General features: G+C 35.4%; 2 protein-coding genes across 3 annotated transcripts; both read right to left on the reverse strand.

The window, feature by feature from the left end:
• Positions 1 to 8,479: 8,479 nt before the first annotated feature.
• Positions 8,480 to 10,329, reverse strand: LOC21407507. 2 transcript variants are annotated; one of them, XM_024164330.1, is made up of 5 exons: positions 10,024 to 10,329; positions 9,788 to 9,866; positions 9,373 to 9,669; positions 8,985 to 9,200; positions 8,480 to 8,859 (listed from the first exon to the last, which is right to left on the reverse strand). In XM_024164330.1, exons 2-5 carry the CDS (start codon positions 9,788 to 9,790, stop codon positions 8,530 to 8,532), a joined length of 846 nt encoding a protein of 281 aa, XP_024020098.1. In that variant the 5' UTR covers positions 9,791 to 9,866; positions 10,024 to 10,329; the 3' UTR covers positions 8,480 to 8,529. The 2 variants fall into 2 exon arrangements, with proteins under 2 accessions (XP_024020098.1, XP_010094490.2); XM_010096188.2 differs by having other exon boundaries at positions 9,788 to 9,898.
• A 4,757-nt stretch (positions 10,330 to 15,086) lies between these two features.
• LOC21407508 (galactan beta-1,4-galactosyltransferase GALS1) lies at positions 15,087 to 17,742 on the reverse strand. The gene is made up of 2 exons (XM_010096189.2): positions 16,297 to 17,742; positions 15,087 to 15,626 (listed from the first exon to the last, which is right to left on the reverse strand). The coding sequence occupies exons 1-2, from the start codon at positions 17,415 to 17,417 to the stop codon at positions 15,269 to 15,271; spliced, it is 1,479 nt and encodes a 492-aa protein (XP_010094491.1). The 5' UTR covers positions 17,418 to 17,742; the 3' UTR covers positions 15,087 to 15,268.
• Between the last annotated feature and the right edge of the window lie 2,927 nt (positions 17,743 to 20,669).

The raw sequence follows: 20,669 nt of genomic DNA on the forward strand, positions 1-20,669 counted from the left end.
AAAAATGGCTTATTAAGCCATTTTAAAGGCCCATTTTGAGGCCCATGTTTGAAAGGGGCCCAATAGGTTTTGAGACGGGTCTCGATGGATTTGCGTTCTTCGTCACGAGGAGATCGAAATCAAGTATTCATACACTCAAAATGGATTTTGGGTGAATGAGAAATTGATGGTCTAAGTATGGTACTTGGAATCACGGGCCCGGCGGGTTTGGGGCCTAATGTGTGCGCCCGCGACCTGCGGACACGAATGCCGGACCGAAAAACGCGTGAGCTTACTTTTGCGATTTTATTTTTGCTCTAGCCAAGACCTTCCAGCTTCCGTTTGGCATAAAACAATGATGGTTAAAGACCATAATGAGACCTTAATGGTGATCAATGGAGGCAAAACCGAATCAAGCTTTCATGGCTTTGGTTTTCCATCATCAAAAGCTGAATTACTAGCCAGAATGTGGCCAGATTCACCATGGGAAATCAAAAAACGTTTTGGCTGGTTTTAATCACCATTATTCCGGGAATAAATCTGGGTTATTACACCATAATGTCTTGGTGTAACACCCAGATTTTGGAGCCTATATAAAGGCCAAAACTCCACATGATAGGCACACACTTCCTCACAATTCTCTTCTCCTTTTTGGTTCTCTCTCTCTCTTGGTTTGTTCCGGATTTCCTTGAGTAGTTCTTGTAGTTCGGTTTTGGTGATAGAGGGAAGATCAAGTTCTAGTTCGCCGGACGGTTCCGAAAGTGCATCGAGCTGCCGTCGTTGTCGTTGTATCCTGGGAGACGGACGTCCAACGTAACCTCAAGCACACGCCGGAGGGGACGAATCTGTTTTAAGGACAACGTGGTTCACGTGCCTCGACATTCATACAATTCCGTTTTCGAATTCCATAGAAAGGTTGATTTCGGGTTGTAACAATTTTCATTATTTTGTTATTCCTTTATTTCCTTGTTCTTCTTTGTATTTTCTATTATATTGTCTAACACTCCTTTTCGACCAAATCCGGGTGGCAATGTCATGTAGACTTCTTCATCCAAGTCACCAGTAAAAAAGCATTATTAACATCAAGTTGGTGCAGAGACCAATTATTTATTGTGGCAACTGATAAAAGAACTCGAACTGTGACTAATTTGACTACCAGAGCAAATGTGTCATGATAGTCAAGTCCTTCCACTTGATTGAAACCATTGGCAACAAGGCGTGCTTTATATCTATCAATTGTGCCGTCGGAACGATGCTTGATCTTGTACACCCACTTACAACCGATAGTCCAAGTGTTATTATTTTCAAGGGCACTAATTTCGACAGTCATAGCGTCACGCCACTGAGGACTTTTTACTGCTTGAGAAAATGACTTAGATTCCTCTGTTAAAGAAATAGCATATAGAAAAGCTCGATGTGAAGCAGAAAAATTATCATAAGAAATATATTGCTCAAGTGGATAAGGAGTACCTTTTTCTTTACGAGTTGTTGGATAGAGTAGTGTAGCATTGTTGACTATTGCACAATGATAGTCTTTAAGATATAAAGGTGGATGGCGTTCTCTAGTGGGACATTGAGTGGTCTGTGGCTGAATTGGTTGTGTAGATTGAGTAGAAGTGGAAGGAGTGGAGTCATTTGAGGTGTTTGGAGCACAATTAGCTTCTGTTTCGGTAGGGACAACAGAATGTGGAAGAATTTCACTTTGTGAATAATCTTCAAGAGGTACTGGAATGACCGGAGAGGTCTTAGAAAGGAAAATTTGTCTCATGAAAAACAACGTCTCGAGACACATAAAGTTTATGTGTAGTAATATAATAAATATGATATCCCTTTTGTCCATATGGATACCCAACAAATATGCCAGGCTTTGCACGTTGATCAAATTTATGCTTAATATGAGCATTATGAGCAAACACAAGACATCCAAACACACGAAGACGGGAATATGAAGCTGGATTATTGTAAAGAATTTCATAAGGTGATTTTCTCCCTAATAATGGTGTGGGAATTTTGTTAATTAAGTACGCAGCTGTAAGAATACACTCACCCCAAAAGGAGATGGGTAAATGTGCTTGGAATCGCAAGGCTCGTGCTACTTCCAAAAGGTGTCGGTGTTTGCGTTCCACAACCCCATTTTGTTGGGGGGTGGCAACACAACTTCTTTAATGAACGGCTCCATTTTCAAGGAAAAACTGCTGCATTTCTTTAGATAAAAATTCAGTACCATTCTCAAAACGAACTTGTTGGATCTGAGGAAGAAATGTATCACCATCTCCATAATGGACATTCTCAATTCGAAAATGAAGTTGAGTTTTCACGATAGCAAATAATGATTTTAAATGGAAAATTGCATCAGATTTATAACGCATGAGAAATAACCAAGTGCAACGTGAAAAATCATCCACAATAGTAAGGAAAAAGTGTGCACCAAAAAAAGATGGTTGAGAAAAACTACCCCAAATATCACAAATAACACTCTGTGAAAAACTTAAACGAGTTTGTTTTGCTTGAGGTCAAACGTCACAGACATATTAATTGTAACAAGAAATTAAAGGAAAGTCTTTAGATAAATCAGATAATCTTTGAGAGGATAAGTGGCCCAGTCGCCAATGCCAAATATCTAAGTGGGTGTTCTGGTAACCAAATGTGCAGAAGCTGCTTGGAGGCAATAAAGTCCACCATGTACACTACCCTCTTCAATCATACTCCTCGTTGAAAGGTCCTGGAAGACACATCGATCATGAAAAAAAAATAACTGAGTAGTTATGGGATTTTGTAAGCTAACTAACAGATAAAAGATTGAATTTGAAGGAGGGAATGTAATATACATGATCAAGTTAGAGTCTTGAAGACAGATTTACTGTGCCTATATGAGTAACTTGTGCATTGGTGCCATCAGGTAATTGAACAAAAGATGGATTTGAACAAGGCGTATAAGATGAAAAATATGACAAAGAGGAACACATGGGATTTGTGGCACCACTGCCAATAATCCAAGCAATAGAAGATACAGTGGAGAGAGCTATACCTGCTAAATTAGCACTGGAATTAGTACTACCTGATGAAATCATTGCCAAAATGTTTTGGTATTGTTCAGGTGTGATCAGTGGAGCAGATACCAAGGCCTGTTGATTGGGATGAGGATATCCTGTAGAAGAGGAGCCTGGATTTTGGTTTTTCGGTGGTCACTTTTGCTTATCAGGGGGATAGCCGTGAAGCTTGTAGCAAAAATCGATGGTATGGTTGTTAAAACCACAATAATCACAATGCATTCTTGGTTTTCCCATCCGACGATTTTCCCCATCACTTCTTTGACTGAATTGATTTGCACGAGGACCTCCATCATTGTTTCCATGTTTTGTCAATGGGGCAGATCGATTCTCTGTGCCAGCGTTACTTGTGTTGACAGAGGAAGATGTTGAATGTATTTCCCGTTGCTTTTCTTCCTGCCCCACTAATGCATATATTTTGGTGGGATTTGGGAAGGATTCCATGAGGAGAATCTGACTTCTAAGGTTTGAATAACGTTCATGCAAACCTTAGAGAAATTCCATAGCGCGATCTTGTTGAAAACGAGCTGCAATTACTTTACCATGGCCACAGGTACAAGGTGCCACAACAGTGAAAAAAATGAGTTCATCCCATAGTGTCTTCAACTTGGTGAAATAGGTGGAAACAAAATTGTCTTCTTGAGTGAGCTTGATGATTGATTGCTTGAGTTGAAATATTTTTGGTGTATTGGTTTGAAAGAATCTTTCACCAAGGTCATCCCATATCTCTTTGGCTGTGTCAGCATATAAAATACTGCCACGGATTTCACCCTTAGTTGAATTGAGTATCCATGAACAGACCAAATAATTGCATCGCTTCCACTGCTCCAATTAATTCAAATCTTTTGGCCTTTCGATAGTTCCATCAACAAACCCAATCTTGTTTTTTGCACGAAGTGCCATAGTCATAGCACGAGACTAAGATCCATAGTTATCACCTGTAAGAAGTGGAGAAACTAAGACGCCTGTGGGATTATCAGAATGGTAGATGAAGAAAGGATCATTTTCAAATGATGCCTTATCGGTTGCTTTGTCGGTCACGAATGTCTTATCGGCCGCTTTGTCAGCCATGGCGGAAAATAATCAGAATTCTTACCGCTTTGATACCATAATAAAAAGGAAGGAAAAACTTTTGAGAAAAAACGCTGGTCTCTTGTGTATACAAGAGGCATATATGATATTCTTTTATATATAAATGGGTGGCATACAAATATAGCTGTACAAGCTGGTAATTGCTATTTACAAGGTATGACAGCTAGCTAATTGAAATAAAAAAGAGAGAGTACAAAAACAAATCTTTGACATATAATTCCTACGGTAATATTATAAAAAGTCAAATCTCAACATATCCTAGATGGTGATATTGCTATTAATAAGTGTACATGACATAATAGTTAGGGACACATGTATAAAAATTATTTTAATAGGAGCAACTGAAAAAGAAAAAGTGTTTTGAAAAACACATAAAAAAGGATTAAATTGCATAAAAGTCTTTAGCAAAAAGGAAAAAATATGGATATATTTTTCCTTAATAAATAGAGATATATTTAAAATAAATTATTTTAGTAAGGACAAAGTAAAAAAAAAAAAAAAAAAGTATTTTAACAAAAAAAAGAACACATCATGTTTGAGAAACAAAAGAAAAGACAAAAAGAAATTAGAAAAATGTTTAAAAAACAAGAAAAGAAAAATAAAATTTGATGTCACATGTCAAAAGAAATGAGAAGTTTTTGACTTGCCTTTTTACATATGTTAGAGATTAAAGATTTGTCACAAAATTTACCTTATACTTTTAGATTATGCTTTTCTCGATCAATGGTTTATTTCTATCGAGAATATAGACACATGTGACGTTCATGAAGAAATTACTTATAGTCGGGCTTCAAGTTGACAGACAATTTAGTCAAGTGGGGCCTCAAAAATGTAGGGCATCAGGTTGATAATTAACTCAAGCTCAAATTCATGATCAGTTCTTATCTTTTCTCAGTCAATAGTAAAGTACATATATATATATATATATATATATATATATATATATATATACACACGCGCGCGCGCGCCCACACACACAAGGGATTGTGTCGTCTATAGCTCCTAATTCCCCGGAAAACTCGTACAAACTTGTGTTCCATTATTGTTGTCGTCATTCTTGATTTTAAGTTGCAAATGGCACTGCGTAGTTGCCAGCAAAGAAGACCTCTTTTTTTTTTTTTTCCCCTCTTAAGTAGACCTTTTTTTAGTTGATAATCGTTACTGCAAAAAAAATAAAAATAAAAAAATAGATGTGTTAAATTAACTAATTTAGAGTAATTAATTACCTCGTATATGTTTTATTTTTTGCTTAACTTTTATTCTTACGATCTTTTAGTACTAGCCTATGGTGTATATTGCTGCATGAAAAGGACTATTTTTTAGAATATTAAGGATGGTAATTCGTGTCACGTATCATGTTTGTATTGTGTTTTAATCATTTTTTTTTAATTTATAATCAATCCGTAACACGATTTTTTTTAAAAATCACAACACGACCACTTTACGGATTGACGCGACATGATACGATACGAAAATGATTCGTGATACGAAATTAACCTATGAATTCGAAATTGACGCGAAAATTATATATTTTTCTTTAATTTTTCACATATTAAAAATAACTTAAAATTCATAACACGCTAAAATACAATAACATCTATCAAAATTAAACAAATAATAGTATAAGATTTTGAGTATAACTATTATGACATCACAAGTTCATAATAAAATCTAAAATATATAATAAAATATATATTTTTTAGTTTCTTAGAAGTTTCGTGTCGTGTTCGGGTTAAGCGAGTCTAACTCAAAATTAACTCGTGTTTTTCGTATCAATTTTAGGTCAATCCAATTCTAACCTAAATATCTCTTTTCTCAACCTTAACTCACAAAATACATATCATTTTTAAATCGTATTGTCTGACTTATATTATCGGTCCTACAAAATATATTACAAACATTGGGAAGATGTACGTGGTCATCCCCAAACGCAAACTGACTCATCAACAAACGAAACAAACCTCTATATAAATAAATAAATAAATAAAACAGACAAATTTGTGGCCCTCATATTGGAGTTTAAGATGAGATACTTACACTGAAAAAGGAATCTCCATAATAATATTATTCAAAAGCAACGCCACGTAAAATTTTTGTCTTTTCATTTGTGGGCCCTTTCCAAAACCTTAAGCAAATTCTCAACATTATCGTCATCGTTATATACAACTAATTGCTTAACTTAACTATGACTAATTTTCTTTTACTAATGAAACACTAATATTTTCTTTTCAAGTATTTGAGCCCCATAAACTTTTCGTGATATGACATTTTCATTTTTTAAACTTATTTGTTTTTAATTTAGTCCCACAAATTTTGTAATAATTAACAAATCAACTCCATTAATTAACCAGAGTTAGAGTTAAATTGCTGAGGATACTCACATGTTAATACTAAGATCGTTAATCACTATTATTTAAATAGCAAATTAAAATAAAATAGTAGGTGTGAAAATAAATTAACTCAATTATTAATTAATAAAAAAGGGGGCAAAAAAAGGGGAATGAATGAAGCGACAAGTGAGTGAGTGAATGGACAGAGGGCGAATGCGAATCGATTGGCGGAGGAGAGCGGGAGTCGGACGCAGTGATGTGTGTTGTGTTTGTGAGCTTGTGATGTCTTTCAATTTTCAGATTCTTCACGGCTCTCACTACATACAAGAGAAGAGTAGACCCACAACTAATTGTTTATACAATATTACATGTAATCTAATGGATAACTACACATATGTGTGTGTGTAATTAACTTATACACTTATCACTCAATATATTGCTGATTCCGATCCACAAAAAAAAAAAAAAAAAAAAAAAAAAAAAAAAAAAAAACAAAAAACAATAATCATTTTCAAGTGGATGAGACTTTGGAGCACCTGGAGCTGAAGTGTGGGGTTTACGTGTCTCCTAATAATCTTGACATTTATTTTCTGTATTCGTCTCTGATTCTGAATCATGATTCATGATTCTCTACAGTGTTTTTCTCTTACAAAAAATACACATAAAACGAGAATAATTCTTAATCATGATTCTTAATACATGAACTAAACGTAAGCTTTTTATTGATTTTGATGTTTCGTCTCCACTCTCCTCTTAATTACCCTTTCTTATTCTTAACTAACACCCAGTCACCCACACATAAATACGCATATTCAATTTTTTCTTTTTTCTTTTTCTTTTCTCTCTTTTTTTTTTTTTTTTTGTTAAAAAAAAAAAAACGTTAACGCTCCAGTATTTCGTGCTCATCCACCCCCATCAACCTTCCAATGACCACCCATCACCACACATCACACTAACCATAAATACATTTCATATTTGGAAACCAACATAAAATGTCACAATCCACTGATCACTACCTACATATATTGAACCAATAATAATAATAATAATAATAATATTATTATTAGAATCATCTCAAAACAAAATATATATATATATATATAATATAAAATTCTAAATACACAAATGGAAATGAATATATATATATATATATATTCATACAAATTTGCATTCTATTAAGAGGTACATTTGTTTTATTCTACCATAAAATTCTTATATCTATTCTTATATTTATATAAAAAGGAATCATAGTTGAACATCTAACTAACTAAAAGCAGAATGTATACCTGGTTTTGGTATGGCCTTGTAATAATCACAGTGAAGCCATGCATGATTATAACAATAAGGTAGACATTGCCACACACACACACACCCAAAAAAAAAAAACAGAGACGCTTCATAGTGTGTAAAACAGAGCATAACTTTTGAAACGAGTAGTAGTCTCACCTTTTCAGATTCAGAAATTCCCTTAAACAGATCACCCTTGGCAGCCACAAACAACCGCATGCACGTGTACAGAATAAGCCACGAATACTTTTAACCTTTTTTAAGAAATGCCATCTTATATGCAACACAACAGTCCAGATTACATGTTCTGTTCTGTTCTGTACTGTACTGTTTTGTGTACAATAATATTCCCACAATAAAGGATTAACAATATTAACCAAAACCCCATATATGTGTGTGTATATATATATATATATATACAGAGTCATTTTTCGATCATTCCACTGTACAATAGGGGGCTGTCTTTCTCGTGTCAACACAAAAGAAAGAAAAGCTATCAATATTGTCCTAAGCTTTCTAATTTCAGCAAATCCAGAAAGTATTAACCAGACATGACAACCACCTTTTGTTTTCCCCTTTTTAACATTGTGCTATTTACATCAATATAGCCAACTAAGCCACTTTCCTTTTCTTTTGCACTGTCCGTATCACGCTCTTAATTAAGAAAGTTTAGCTTATCTTCTTAGTACTTAATCATACTATACAATACTAATGTGGCCCTACATCTCCCCTATGATTTGGTTTTTTTTTTTTTTTTTTTTTTCCTTTTTCTCTCTTTGGGGTTTTAGAGCTCAAAAGGGAGCACGGTGAGGAATACCCTTTCGTCTGTGGGAATTGTGGTGGTTGAATATTGGCGGTGTCGACGGAGGAATGGCGACAGTGGCGGCTTCATCCCCGGAGCTCTGATCATGAGTGGAGAACACATGATGAGCAGAAGCAGCCCCATGATCCATCAAACGACTGAAAACATGAGTCTTCATCCTCTTCTTGTTAGGGGTCGTTGATTGGTCCGATTCCGATCCCCATTCCAAGCCATTATTGTTAATATCACTGCCGTGCTTCCCTCCTGCTCCTCTCAGTGTAAATGTCAACTCTGGGTCCCCTCGTTTAATCCCCCCAAGCTAATCATTACCACAACAAAAACCCAACCCACAAATCATTATATTAATCATTTCCATACAGAATTTCCGGTTTAAAAATGTAGGAAATAAGAATGCAGAGAGTGTGTCATATATGTCTAGTGTACCTTGCAGCCGAGGGAGCAGAAGCGAAAGGAATCAAGAAGAGATCTGCAGCAAATCTCGCAAGTGTTGGTGACACCTTTACCAGGCCTTGGCTGAGGCCTCTCATTCAGGAACACAATCTTTGCGCTGTTTATTATGTATGTCTGCACAACTGTTATGTCTATGTACTTCTGAATCTCGCTCACTCTCACCACGTTATGGTACGACGATCTTCGTATCTAATATCAAACAGTAATCGAATCCCAACAATTTTTTTTTTTTGTTTCAATTTCAAAATTAAAATTTCAATTTCAATTTCAATTTCAATAAAGAAACAAGAATTAAATGATCTGGATTAATAATAATAATAATAATAATAAAGGGGGCAAAAAAAGAAAGAAAGAAAGAAACCTGAACAACACGGTGGTGTTGGTGATGGATTAAGCAGTAGGAGCAGAGAGAGGGTCCCATGCAGTCCAAGCAGAACATGTTGCATTCGCTCTTGTTGGAGTCGCCATGGACTGGGCATGTATTGAAATACCTTCCTCTTAACATCGGCTTCAGCCACGCCGGTCCCATCTTTTCTTCTTCTTCTTCTTCCTCGTTTTCTTCTTCTTCTTCTTCTTCTTCTTCTTCTTCTTCTTCTTCTTCTTCTTCTTCTCCTCCTCCTCCTCCTTTTCCCATTAATCTCCCTACTACTGGACTCACCTGTTTCCAACGCAACTCGCAATGAATTAAATCTGATTTAAGCAGCAACGAATATAATTATACTAATCTTATAATATAATGCACCAGATATATAAAAGATAAATTAACAACATGTTACCATGACTTAATTTCTTCTTCTTCTTCTTTGTTGTTGTCTTGACCACACCAAACAAAGTTCAAAACCAACCACTCTTACTCTGTGTAGTGCCAAATACAATCCAATCAAGCCCTTTAATTTATTGGTCATAAAGAGCAGGTTGTATTAATTCTCTCATTCACTTTCAATAAAAGAAATCATATATTACGGGAATAAATATAAATCTATATTTGATGGAGCAGAGAGAGAGAGAGTACCTGGAGAGAGAGAGAGGCGAAAAAGGTTTAGAAACTTGGTGAATTACAGAGAGAGGGACGAGGGCTTGAATACACATACATACATATATACATGATGTAGTGGTGAATTAGAAATGGTGTTTTTGGTCTGAAATAGGCAAGTCTTGGAGAAGAGGAAACCGCAGTAGCTTATGAAGCTTATTAAAATTATTATGTAAGGCGGTCACTACTCATAACTCTGGTCTGAAATCAGCATCTATTTTATTAAGCAAAGCTTAAATAAAGAAATTTGATTAATGTGCATTTAATAATTTTTCATTTATTACAAGTAAAAGAACGAAGAAGAAGAAGAAAAACGATTGAGAAAGAAAGGGAAAACAAAAGGAGGAGAGACGTGTGCAAAGCATTTGCTAAGGAAAAGTAATCGTATCGACGGACATGAATGACCGTACGATTGGTGTTTCTGTTATTACAACCGCCGATATCCAGATTATTACTTCCACTCTGATAGGGCCCCACTTTGTCTTTTCTTTTGTCCACTTGGGGCAACTGGGCTCCATCGAACCTCATGTTTTGCGGAATCACACGCCGACTTTACCCCAACCGAAACCGATAATAAACATTTTTTCTTTTTTTTTTTGAATAACCGATAATAAACTTTTATATATGCTTTTTTTCTTTTTTCACTTTCAGCCACACAAGATTCGGTGTTTTACTATTTTGGTCCCTAATACTCAAAATATAGCAACCTACGCACCCGGAGTTTACTTCTGTTACATAACCAACCCTTAGGCCAAAAGGGTGTCAGTTTTTTCATAGCTTTAATCACATTTGACGTTGTCAGCAGATGATTCATTTATTCACATTTGCCTCCACGACTTCTCCTTCTTTTGAACGAAGGAGTAAATGGTGGGCTACAATTAGAAATAGGATTTTGAATTTTTTTTATTGTGTTTTTTACACATAAATCAAAAATAATTCTAATCCATGAACTAAACGTCTCATTTATTGATCGAAGTACATAGAAGCAAACTTTGAGTGAGAAGATTGTTACATTTTGAATCTTGTGGGATTAAAGTGAGACAATCTAGAATTATTGAGGGTCTCTTTATATATATATATATATATATATATATTTTGGACATGGCTGCGTGTCTATTATTTTCATCTTCTAAAGCAATAATAAGAATAAATTTTTTTATATATTTTGATAGAAACGCCGCCAGAGTACACGTGTATGTATTGGCGGCGCAATCTTTCCTCAGCTACAAAATAACATAACATCGCTAGTCAATAGTCAACTCTTTCCTCTAAAGTCCAAGCATTCGATGTTAGGGTTTCCCTTTGGATAATTTCCTTCTAGGACGTTCCTTGTCAAATTAGATTATTCGGAATATATATATATATATATTTGGAAATTAACCTCCTTCCCAAAAAAAATATCCAAAAACAAAAAATAAAAGGTCATCCAGACATCAACGACATATATTTGCTACTAGATATGTGTAAGAAAATATTTATTGCCATTAATATAATGGTTTTTTTTATAGAAGTAATATAATAGTTGTAACAACCTATGCATGACATACAGTTGGAATCTGTAGCTTGGATGATGCCAATTAGGGGAAGGAACTAGCGATTTCGTTTAACGGTAGTTTTCATCTTAACTTTCTATATGCCAAAAATATCTTACGGAAGAAAATTAGGTGTCAAACAAACAATTTCACTTCGATCTTTTGGTTTTAAGGTTTTCCACTCTCTCGTTCTCTCCCCCACACGAACTAGAGAAAAAAGAGTGAACAATAGTTGGAGTTCTGAGTATGTCTTCAGGCACGCTACTAGACTCTTGGCAATGACACTTGATCCTTTGATTCGCCTAGTCGTGAGCTTCTCATTAGTAGTGGCGGTATACAGTATAGTGATTCTATTTGGGTAGATCTAAATCAGTTTACAGCTTAGAAGCAGAACGGATGAGCTTTATTTTCAGGCGAGTTTATCGTTTGGTGTTTGAGATTTCTTGGCCGGCATTCTCCCTCGACGGCTCATTGGCCAATTACCCTTCATTGGAGGCTTTTAACAGCGGTGGTCGAAGGTTTTTTTTTTAATGTAATTTTTGTGTTTGTAATTAGGGCGGTGGTCTCCCCACCCAACCCTCATTTGTTTTGCTATTTGTTATTAATTTTTAGTGATCAGCTTAAGGCCGTTTGTATGTCTCATGATAAGGTTGTCTTCGTCCGGCTATAATTTTTTCTATGTCGTATAGATGTCTCCTCTTTGTGGGGTTTGGCGATTTATCTCTCCAGCGCTCGAAAGCCTATCTCGACCTGAGAGTTCTTTTCAATTCGAGTTTTATGTGTGCTCGTTGTTACCGTGATGAGGTGTTTTCCCATTTTCAGACCTCAAGCGTGCGTCTGTCTCTCTAATGAGTCATCAACATTGTATTAAGATGATTGTTTATCAATTTTTAATTAAATATATTTTTTCTTTCAAAAAGCAAACAATTTCACTTCAAACAAAACTTATTTTTTGTGCTGTTCAGCGAAGAAAACGGCCCGAGAGGGCAGAATACAGACGAAAACAGTTCAAACATGCCTTATTTGTAAGTAAGTTAACCCGACTAATAATTTAGCAAACACATGAATTACATTAGGCCCGTCCGGTACAGTCATAAGGCATTCAACCTCGATAGGTTCATAGATTTTAACATAAATTCAAAAAAAAAATTATTAGATAAAATAATTAACAAAACTGTTTAAATTGTGATAAAAACCTCGTGAAACAAATGGTTTTAAATAATTTTAGACTAAAGAGCAACACACGTGTTCAGTAGAATAGATTTCTCTTTTAAAGGAAAAAGGTCTAATGACTGAAATAAGAAAAAATCCAAACTGTATCCGAACACTTGAACAGTGTTGTTCCTTTTTTGTTCCCACTTCCCACTGAGCCCAGAGTGAAAGCGGAGTCACCAAAGGGGAAAAAAGGGCAAAGTGGAGTGGTGTGGTGCCCGATTACACAAAAAAGATGGTCCATCTAAATCTAATAATATTTGCTAATGAAAAGGTCAAAGATGATCTATTAATTAAGTAATTAATTGAAATTAGATCCTCCATTCCTCATATTCTCCATTGAAGCTTATCCACACACATTCCCCTTTCACAATCTTTAATTCAAAAATAAATAAATAAATACAACAACAAAAAAAAAAAACAAAGTACCATTAGTAGTCTCATCCTAGATTCCTACATATCTTCACTTCAAACTAATCATAACTATCTGTGCCGCCGAAGAAAAGAAACGCGGCCTCTCCTTACTCTGTTTTTAAACTCTCTATTCTAATTATTATTAAAAAAAAAATTTAAAAATAAAAAATTTATCCTTAAAAATATATGAGTCTAGATTTTTACTCTTTATTATTAATAAATACTTTTTTATTAGTATAATTATTTAATTAAAAATGTTATAAATAAAGAGTAAATAATAAAAATTATAATTCATACATTTTTAAAGAGTATTTACTAAGATTATCCTTAAATTTGTGCTTTTTATCTTTTGATTTGGTCGTGAAATGGGCTAGCCTACATAGCAAAGTGGGCTGATTTCAACAAGAAAATTATAGAATTTACCTTTAAGAGTGTATGAGTCTGAATTTTTAACTCTTTTTCTTGATAAATAATCTTTTATTAGTATAATTATTTAACTAAAAATGTTATGAATTAAGAGTAAAATATAAAAGTCCTGATATATATACTTTTAAGGGTCAAGATTACCCTGCATGTGGCCCTACTGTTGGCCTTTTTATTTTGGGTTACTCCCTCCCAAAAATAACCCTTGAATTTGGGGTTAAATTCCTAAAAATTTCCCTATGTTCAGGGGCATTTTTGGGATTAAACCTTTGGTTTCGCATAATAATTTATTGTTATTTAATGACCAAAACTTGTATCCACTAGGCATGTATTTAAACTTTAAAGGCTTTCCAAAGAGTAGGACATAAAACCGTTTTCAGATTACATTATTACTACGTAATACCTAACAAGAGAGGAGAGAGTAGGTAGCCTCTTTAAAAGAACTGCTTTGCTTTGGTTAATTTGCGAGAGAGAGAGAGAGTCAAGTGATCCTCTAGTTTCAGTTTCACCATTACACGCTATTCTCAAAATGTACATATAATATTCTCATAAATAAATGTATAAAACACATTTGACACAAAAACAACCCAAAACGACACAAAAGAAGAAGGGGGTGAAATTACGGATCAGCTTTTCAATGAATCCGTTAGGAAAATGAAATCCTCGCGTTAATGGTCAAAAAGCAATGTCAAAGTCCAACTACAGTTTGGTTATTCTCTTTTACGTCATACATATTGCAAACATGATCCACTCAGCTGTGGATATGACTCACAGGGGCAAAATTTGCTAAAACTAAGCCCTCCATTCAGATCGTAATGCTAATTATTCTGGATGTAATAATGTGATAAACCATCCAATGGTAGAGACAGAAAGAAGAAAGTCCCCTTCATGTTTCGGTTGAGCAAAAGCAAAAGCATAATGCCTCCTTATAATTACCACAATTTGATCAAACAATGATTTCATGGAAACGAATCACATGGCATTGTTGGTTTTCTTTCATGAGCCTTTTTTTTTTTTTTTTTAACTTTATAAAAGTAGTTCGCCCCTTATTTTTAAGAAAAAAAAAAAAAGAAAAAGAGGTCAGAACAAGATCCTTACCAAGCACCTTTACAGAATAAATTTCTATTCCAGTGAATATTTGACAAATAAATAAACAATGTTTTCATTCAAAAGTCTAAAGAAATAACAAAATAAGAATAAAAATAAAAAGAGAGGCAGCAAATAGAGCAGCAACCTGGGCCACTCGTACTCTTACTCACATACACAAAGTAAGGTAAATTCCTCTCTTTTTCTTTGCGGGTTTTCTTTAAAAAAGAAAAAAGAAAGGAAATAATTGGAATTAGATTGGAAAGAAACGTGGTGGAGCAAGGGAGATGTGTGGAGTCCCCATGGGCCATGAGAGAGGAAGAGGAGTGTATTCTCAGCAATGAGCAACACTCCGTATCTCTCTATACTCGTATATAAAAAAGAATCATTACCATTTACGACACCAGGAAGACACATAATAGGATTAGGCCTTAGGGGCAAGGCGTGAGCATATATATGCACAAAATACAAATCACGCAATCACCCCCATTTTCATTTGATTTTGCCATTGCCGCAACCACTCACAGTATTAGGATCATATATATATTTGTGTGTGATCAGGAGAAGCGCGGATCTAGCAGAGTCCCAATGGAATCGCGCTCGAATTGCTTGATGGTTTTGGCCAACTTCTTCATGTTGTCGTCATACACATAAGGCAGCTTATTGTGCCAGGTCACGTTGTCCTTGGCCGTCAATGCCAGCCACTCCCTGCACGGCTCTCCCATCACCGAAATTGAGTTGTGGTAGTGATAGTATCGGATTTTGGTCTCTGTATTGTGCTGCGTTTTGCCTATCACATTCTCCGACATGTGCACCCCCGTCGCATACGCATTCTTTGCCTGTATTGCGTATTTCCTGTCCCTCCTGATTCCGGTTCTTGACTCCCTGAATAACAGTTTCTCGAACCCCCATTCCCTGAAACATAATCACCGCAAGCACAACACATCTTCTTCTTTAATAACTTACACTAACACCATCCCATTGAAAAACAAGCTTAAGCTACATATCTTTTCTTTGCTTTGCTACCATTAACTATTAGCACTGAGATTCAATAAGATTGCATCTCCTAAACGCACAAATCTTACTTTACAGCATATACTAAGTGCAAATTATATCATACCACTATCGGTAGAAGAATGAAAGGAACGTACTATTTCCTGTCTGGTTATTCACGTTTTTACTTAGTAATAATATGAGAATGAAATTCTAATTCCGAATGATAATAAGAGGGAGTGTTTTCTTATTCTTCTTTCTTTCTTAATTTCTCTTTTTCTTCTTCCCCTCTCATTCGAGTACAATAACATTAAAATGCAAGTTTTAATCCTTAAATGGGCAAATATACGCTTAAATGAAATATTTGTTTTCCTTCTCTGTTCCTGTTTTCCTATTATTCGCAGTGCAATCCATTAGTGGATTGGTGAACTCATTTGCGCTAACTAGATTCACCAACAAACAACTAAAAAAAAAAAAAAGACTCAAATGGCTAACTTTCTGTATGGCATTACGAGGGCGAATCTAATCTGAGATACCAGCAGGAAATGGAATGGAATAATTAGAAAATGAAAAGATCAATGCAATGGCGTACCTGGAATAATTGTGGGTGGAAACGTTGAGACAGAGTGAACTAGACATAGGATTCTGCTCAATGGTAAACTGAGTATAATCCGACAACTCGCTCAGAACAGATTCAAGACCATTCCCATCCGGCAAATAAATGTATTCATCGACATCAAAGTAAAACGTCCAATTCGCAGCAAACCTATAACGGTGCAAACAATCATTGACCACCAAGAACTGGTTGTGATAATACCCATCAAACTCCGCCTGGTCCCTTATGTCCTGCACCGTGGCCCGCCCCAATCTAACCCACGGATCAAGTGCCGCCCTCACCTCCGCCGACACTCCGCCGGCGTCGTGGAAGACGAAGTGCGATCGAGGCCCGAAGAACCACGCGTGGTACGCCATCCACTCCCGGATCCTGGCGGCGCTGAGATTTCCATACAAAGAGGACCCACAGTAGAGGTAGTCGTAGTCGTAGGGAGGAGTGTATTTGGAGGCATTGTAAGCTCCGGGGGCTTCCTCGAGGGCGGTGAACTTCTCGAACTTGCGTTGAGACTCGCCGTAGTAGGCCTTGAGGACGAGCTTTCCGCCGGAGTTGTCGGAGTTTGGGTTGGTTGGGAAAGTGCAGTTGACGACGACGACGGTGTAGACGCGGCCGTAGCCCCAATCGGGAAGCATCTTGTAGGCTAAAGTGCGGAAGGAGGAGGAGCCGTCGGAGGAGATCCACTCGCATTTGTACCAGGGGCGGCCGTAGACGTGGGTGGGCTTGGAGGCGAGGCCCACTACGGCGAAGGAGTTTGGGCCGCCGCGGTAGGCCCCCATTTGGACGAAGAGAGCGGCGGCGTTGCCATAGGCCTGGAATGTTCGCTTGTTTGGGTCGGTGGGTTTAGTATAAGATTGAGTTTGAGATGGAGGGGTAGTGGTGGAGAGCTTCTGAGACTGGGCGGCGGCGGCGGAGGAGAGAGGAGGAGTAGAGGCGTTAACGGAGGTGGCGGAGCAGGAGAGGTTGGTGGTGGTGGAGAGGAGGTTCTGGTAGTAAGGAGGGAGATTCCACATGAGCATCACCAGCGTCAAAGCCAGCAATGTGAGGAGGAGGGGCTTCGTTTCGCAGAAGCTCAACGACGACGGTGGGCCCTCCTTCCTCATCGATCGGGAAACCTTTTTTTTTTTGTTTTTTTTTAGTAAATTATGAGCAGAGTCCAGAGAGCAGGCGAGCCAGAAATGAATAGGAGAAGATCCAGCAAGCAACAAACAGACAATAAGATATGTCTGCAATCAGCTAGTATAGCAAATTCATCATACTTAGTTAGGAACAGGAAGGGGAGGAAGATAATAAGAGAGATCCATCCGTAAGCATAACTACGTACGCAAGAAAGGGAGGAGAAAAGAGGAGACCAGAAACAACGGTCAAATGGAGAGGTCAGAGCTGGTAGGAGACGGACACCCTGTGCTGTGTCTCTGCGTCGCTAAGGTATGCGTCTTTCTGTCTTTTGGACTCTCTCTCCCTATCTCATTATTATTATTATTATTTTTTTTGTTTATTTTTATTTTTATTGTTTATTTTAATTTATTATTTGTTAAAGACGCAACAGACTATATAGTAAGTTCTGAGTGGCACCTTCATAGCCCATCCCCGTTATGAACTGCCTGCACCTATACATTATTGCCCTTGGATCTTTCCTTGTTTACCAAACTCACGCTTCCTTCGTCGAACAGCTTCTACGGTGAGACTCTTTAAAAAATTCATTTTAACTGTTAGATTAAGTTTTTAATAATTAGATTTATAAGAATTTATATTAAAAATTTATAACATGACACACATAACTACTTCTTCTGCATATATGACGATTGAAAAATTAATTTAACAACCAAAACCTTTCACTAATAAGTTTTTTTAGAGGGCCTCACGATAGAGAAAACCCATTCTTTAATATCAGCTTTAAAAAACCATTTTTAACTTATTAAATTGAAAAGTTGTTTTGAGTATGTTTGGATAAACAATATAAAAGTGATTTTGAATTTTATAAGATCTTTTGAAGCAAACCACCTCTTAAGTAGGGCTGATAATTTCATACACGATACGATAAAACGACACAAAAATGACACGAGATAAATGGATTTAGACCACACGATTACTAATTCGGTCGTTAATGGGCTGGCACGAATAATATGAAAATAAATAGGTTGGATTCGTACTAGTCCGTTTAAACGCTTAACTTGTTTAGTTATACGGGCTGTTATCGGGCCAGCACGGCTTGGCCCGACCCGTTTATTAAGCGCGCGCGCGCACACACACACACACACATATATATATATATATATATACAGACAAAACCCTACTTCTGACTCAGTCTCTGGAGGCTTCTCTTTCTCTCATTCTCTCATCTGTCGTTTCAGGTATTTCTCAAAATTCTCACAACCTCAACACCTCAAATGCAATGGAAGGTAACAAGAATTTCCTTGTGGCATGCCCAAGCTATAAATTTCCTTTCATTAATAAAATGTTTTCTTTCTTCATGAATAGGTTAAAGCAACTGGTAACTAATTTTGGTTTTCAGATCGTAGTTGGGCATTCAACCTCAAGGCTCAAAGAAGACATTTTCCTATATTTATTTTATGTTTTATGCACTTAAACATTCAAATGTTTGGTTATGTTTTCACACTTATCAAAATGTACTTGGTAATGTTTTCAAACTTCTTTGGATGTTTGGTAATTGGTATGTTTTGAAACATATATACTTGATAATCTAGTAGTATCATATATATGTGTGTTTGATATTTGGATATTTTAATGTGTGTTGGCTATTATGCATGATTTTAACTATAAGTGATATTAAGTAGTCAATTAATATAGTTTTGAATACAATATAAAATTTCACTATTTTTGCTAGTTGGGTCATAAACGGGTCATAAATGTGTTTTTTTTTTTGTATCGGTCCATCACAGCACGTTTAGTAATCGTGTTCGTGTGCTGTGTCGTGTTATTAGCGTTTCGTGTTTGAATTTCTGACACGTTTATTAATCGTGTCGTGTTCGTGTTCACTATAATCGTATCATGTCGACCCGAACATGACACGCAAACACGAATTGCCAGCCCTACTCTTAAGGCTTATGAAAAATAAGCTTATAAAAAGTTTTTTATTTATATTTTTAACCTTTTATTAGTAAACAACATATTAAAAATTATATTCATATCTTTATATTATAATACTTTTCGTAAAAAGAGAAATGCTAAGATCAATTATTTTGTCACTATCGCTATCACTCTCTGCCTTTTGCTATTGCCATATGACATCTCATTTCTCTATTAAAAAGTAGTATAATTATAGACCACATTTTTTAGTTCTAATTACAATCCTGCTAATTTTTTAGAGGTATGTCTTAACTCAAATATGTATTAATTTAAATCAAGATCTTAAGTCTAGTCACTTTAACTCAAATTATGTAAAAGAACACACCCTAAAAGATTGTTACATTAATTTTTAATAATATATTATATTTTTAACTCAAATTATGTAAAAGAACACACCCTAAAAGATTGTTACATTAATTTTTAATAATATATTATATTTGGTAAAATTTACGAATAGTCCCTGAACCTTTTTCTCTCTCTAGGGTTATTGTTAATTTTGTCTCATGAATAGACACTAAACTAAAAAAGTCAAATAAATGGTCATTATGTAAAATTTTGGATGAAATCGTTAACTTTATCTTATCAAAGGTCCCTAAATTATATTCTCTCTTTAAGAATAATCCATGTGTTAAAAGTTGTACAAAATTTAATTCATAAACTAAAAGAAAAAAATGTCAAAATTAGTTTATTTTTTAAATAAATAGGTTTAAAACGTTAAATGTGAGAAGTTGTACCAAGTGTATTTCTGAAAATAGAAAAATACCAAAAATAGTTTTATTGCCACATATATTTGACATTTTTATTATCTATTCACTCACAAATGTTAACTTTGATAATTTTTTTTGAGTGATGATATTTTGCCCAACTATGTTAATAAACGTTCTCATATTATTATTATCTGATAATAATAACTTTAAAAACATGTACTTTTATAAATATCTTTTGTATTATACCCATTTTAATTCTTTAATCACCCAATTTTTCATTTTAGTTTTTTTATTTTTTTAGTAAAAAAAATTTATATAAAAAATAAAATTACAAATAAATTTAACTCATAATAAGACAAACGTTGAAACTCAGTGCATTCAGAATTCAACCAAGAAGACAATATTCATATATATCTTACCCATTCATTATAATCCTTCAACACCAAATTAAGAGAATAATATTTTCTAAGAAAAATAGTAAAAGTTAAAGCAATTAACTACAACTACAATTCACAGTACAACAAAGTGTATCCCACAGTTTATTTTATAACATTGTTT

Source organism: Morus notabilis, unplaced genomic scaffold (assembly GCF_000414095.1).
Source record: "Morus notabilis unplaced genomic scaffold, ASM41409v2 Scaffold314, whole genome shotgun sequence".
In the NCBI taxonomy this organism is placed as follows: Eukaryota; Viridiplantae; Streptophyta; class Magnoliopsida; order Rosales; family Moraceae; genus Morus; species Morus notabilis.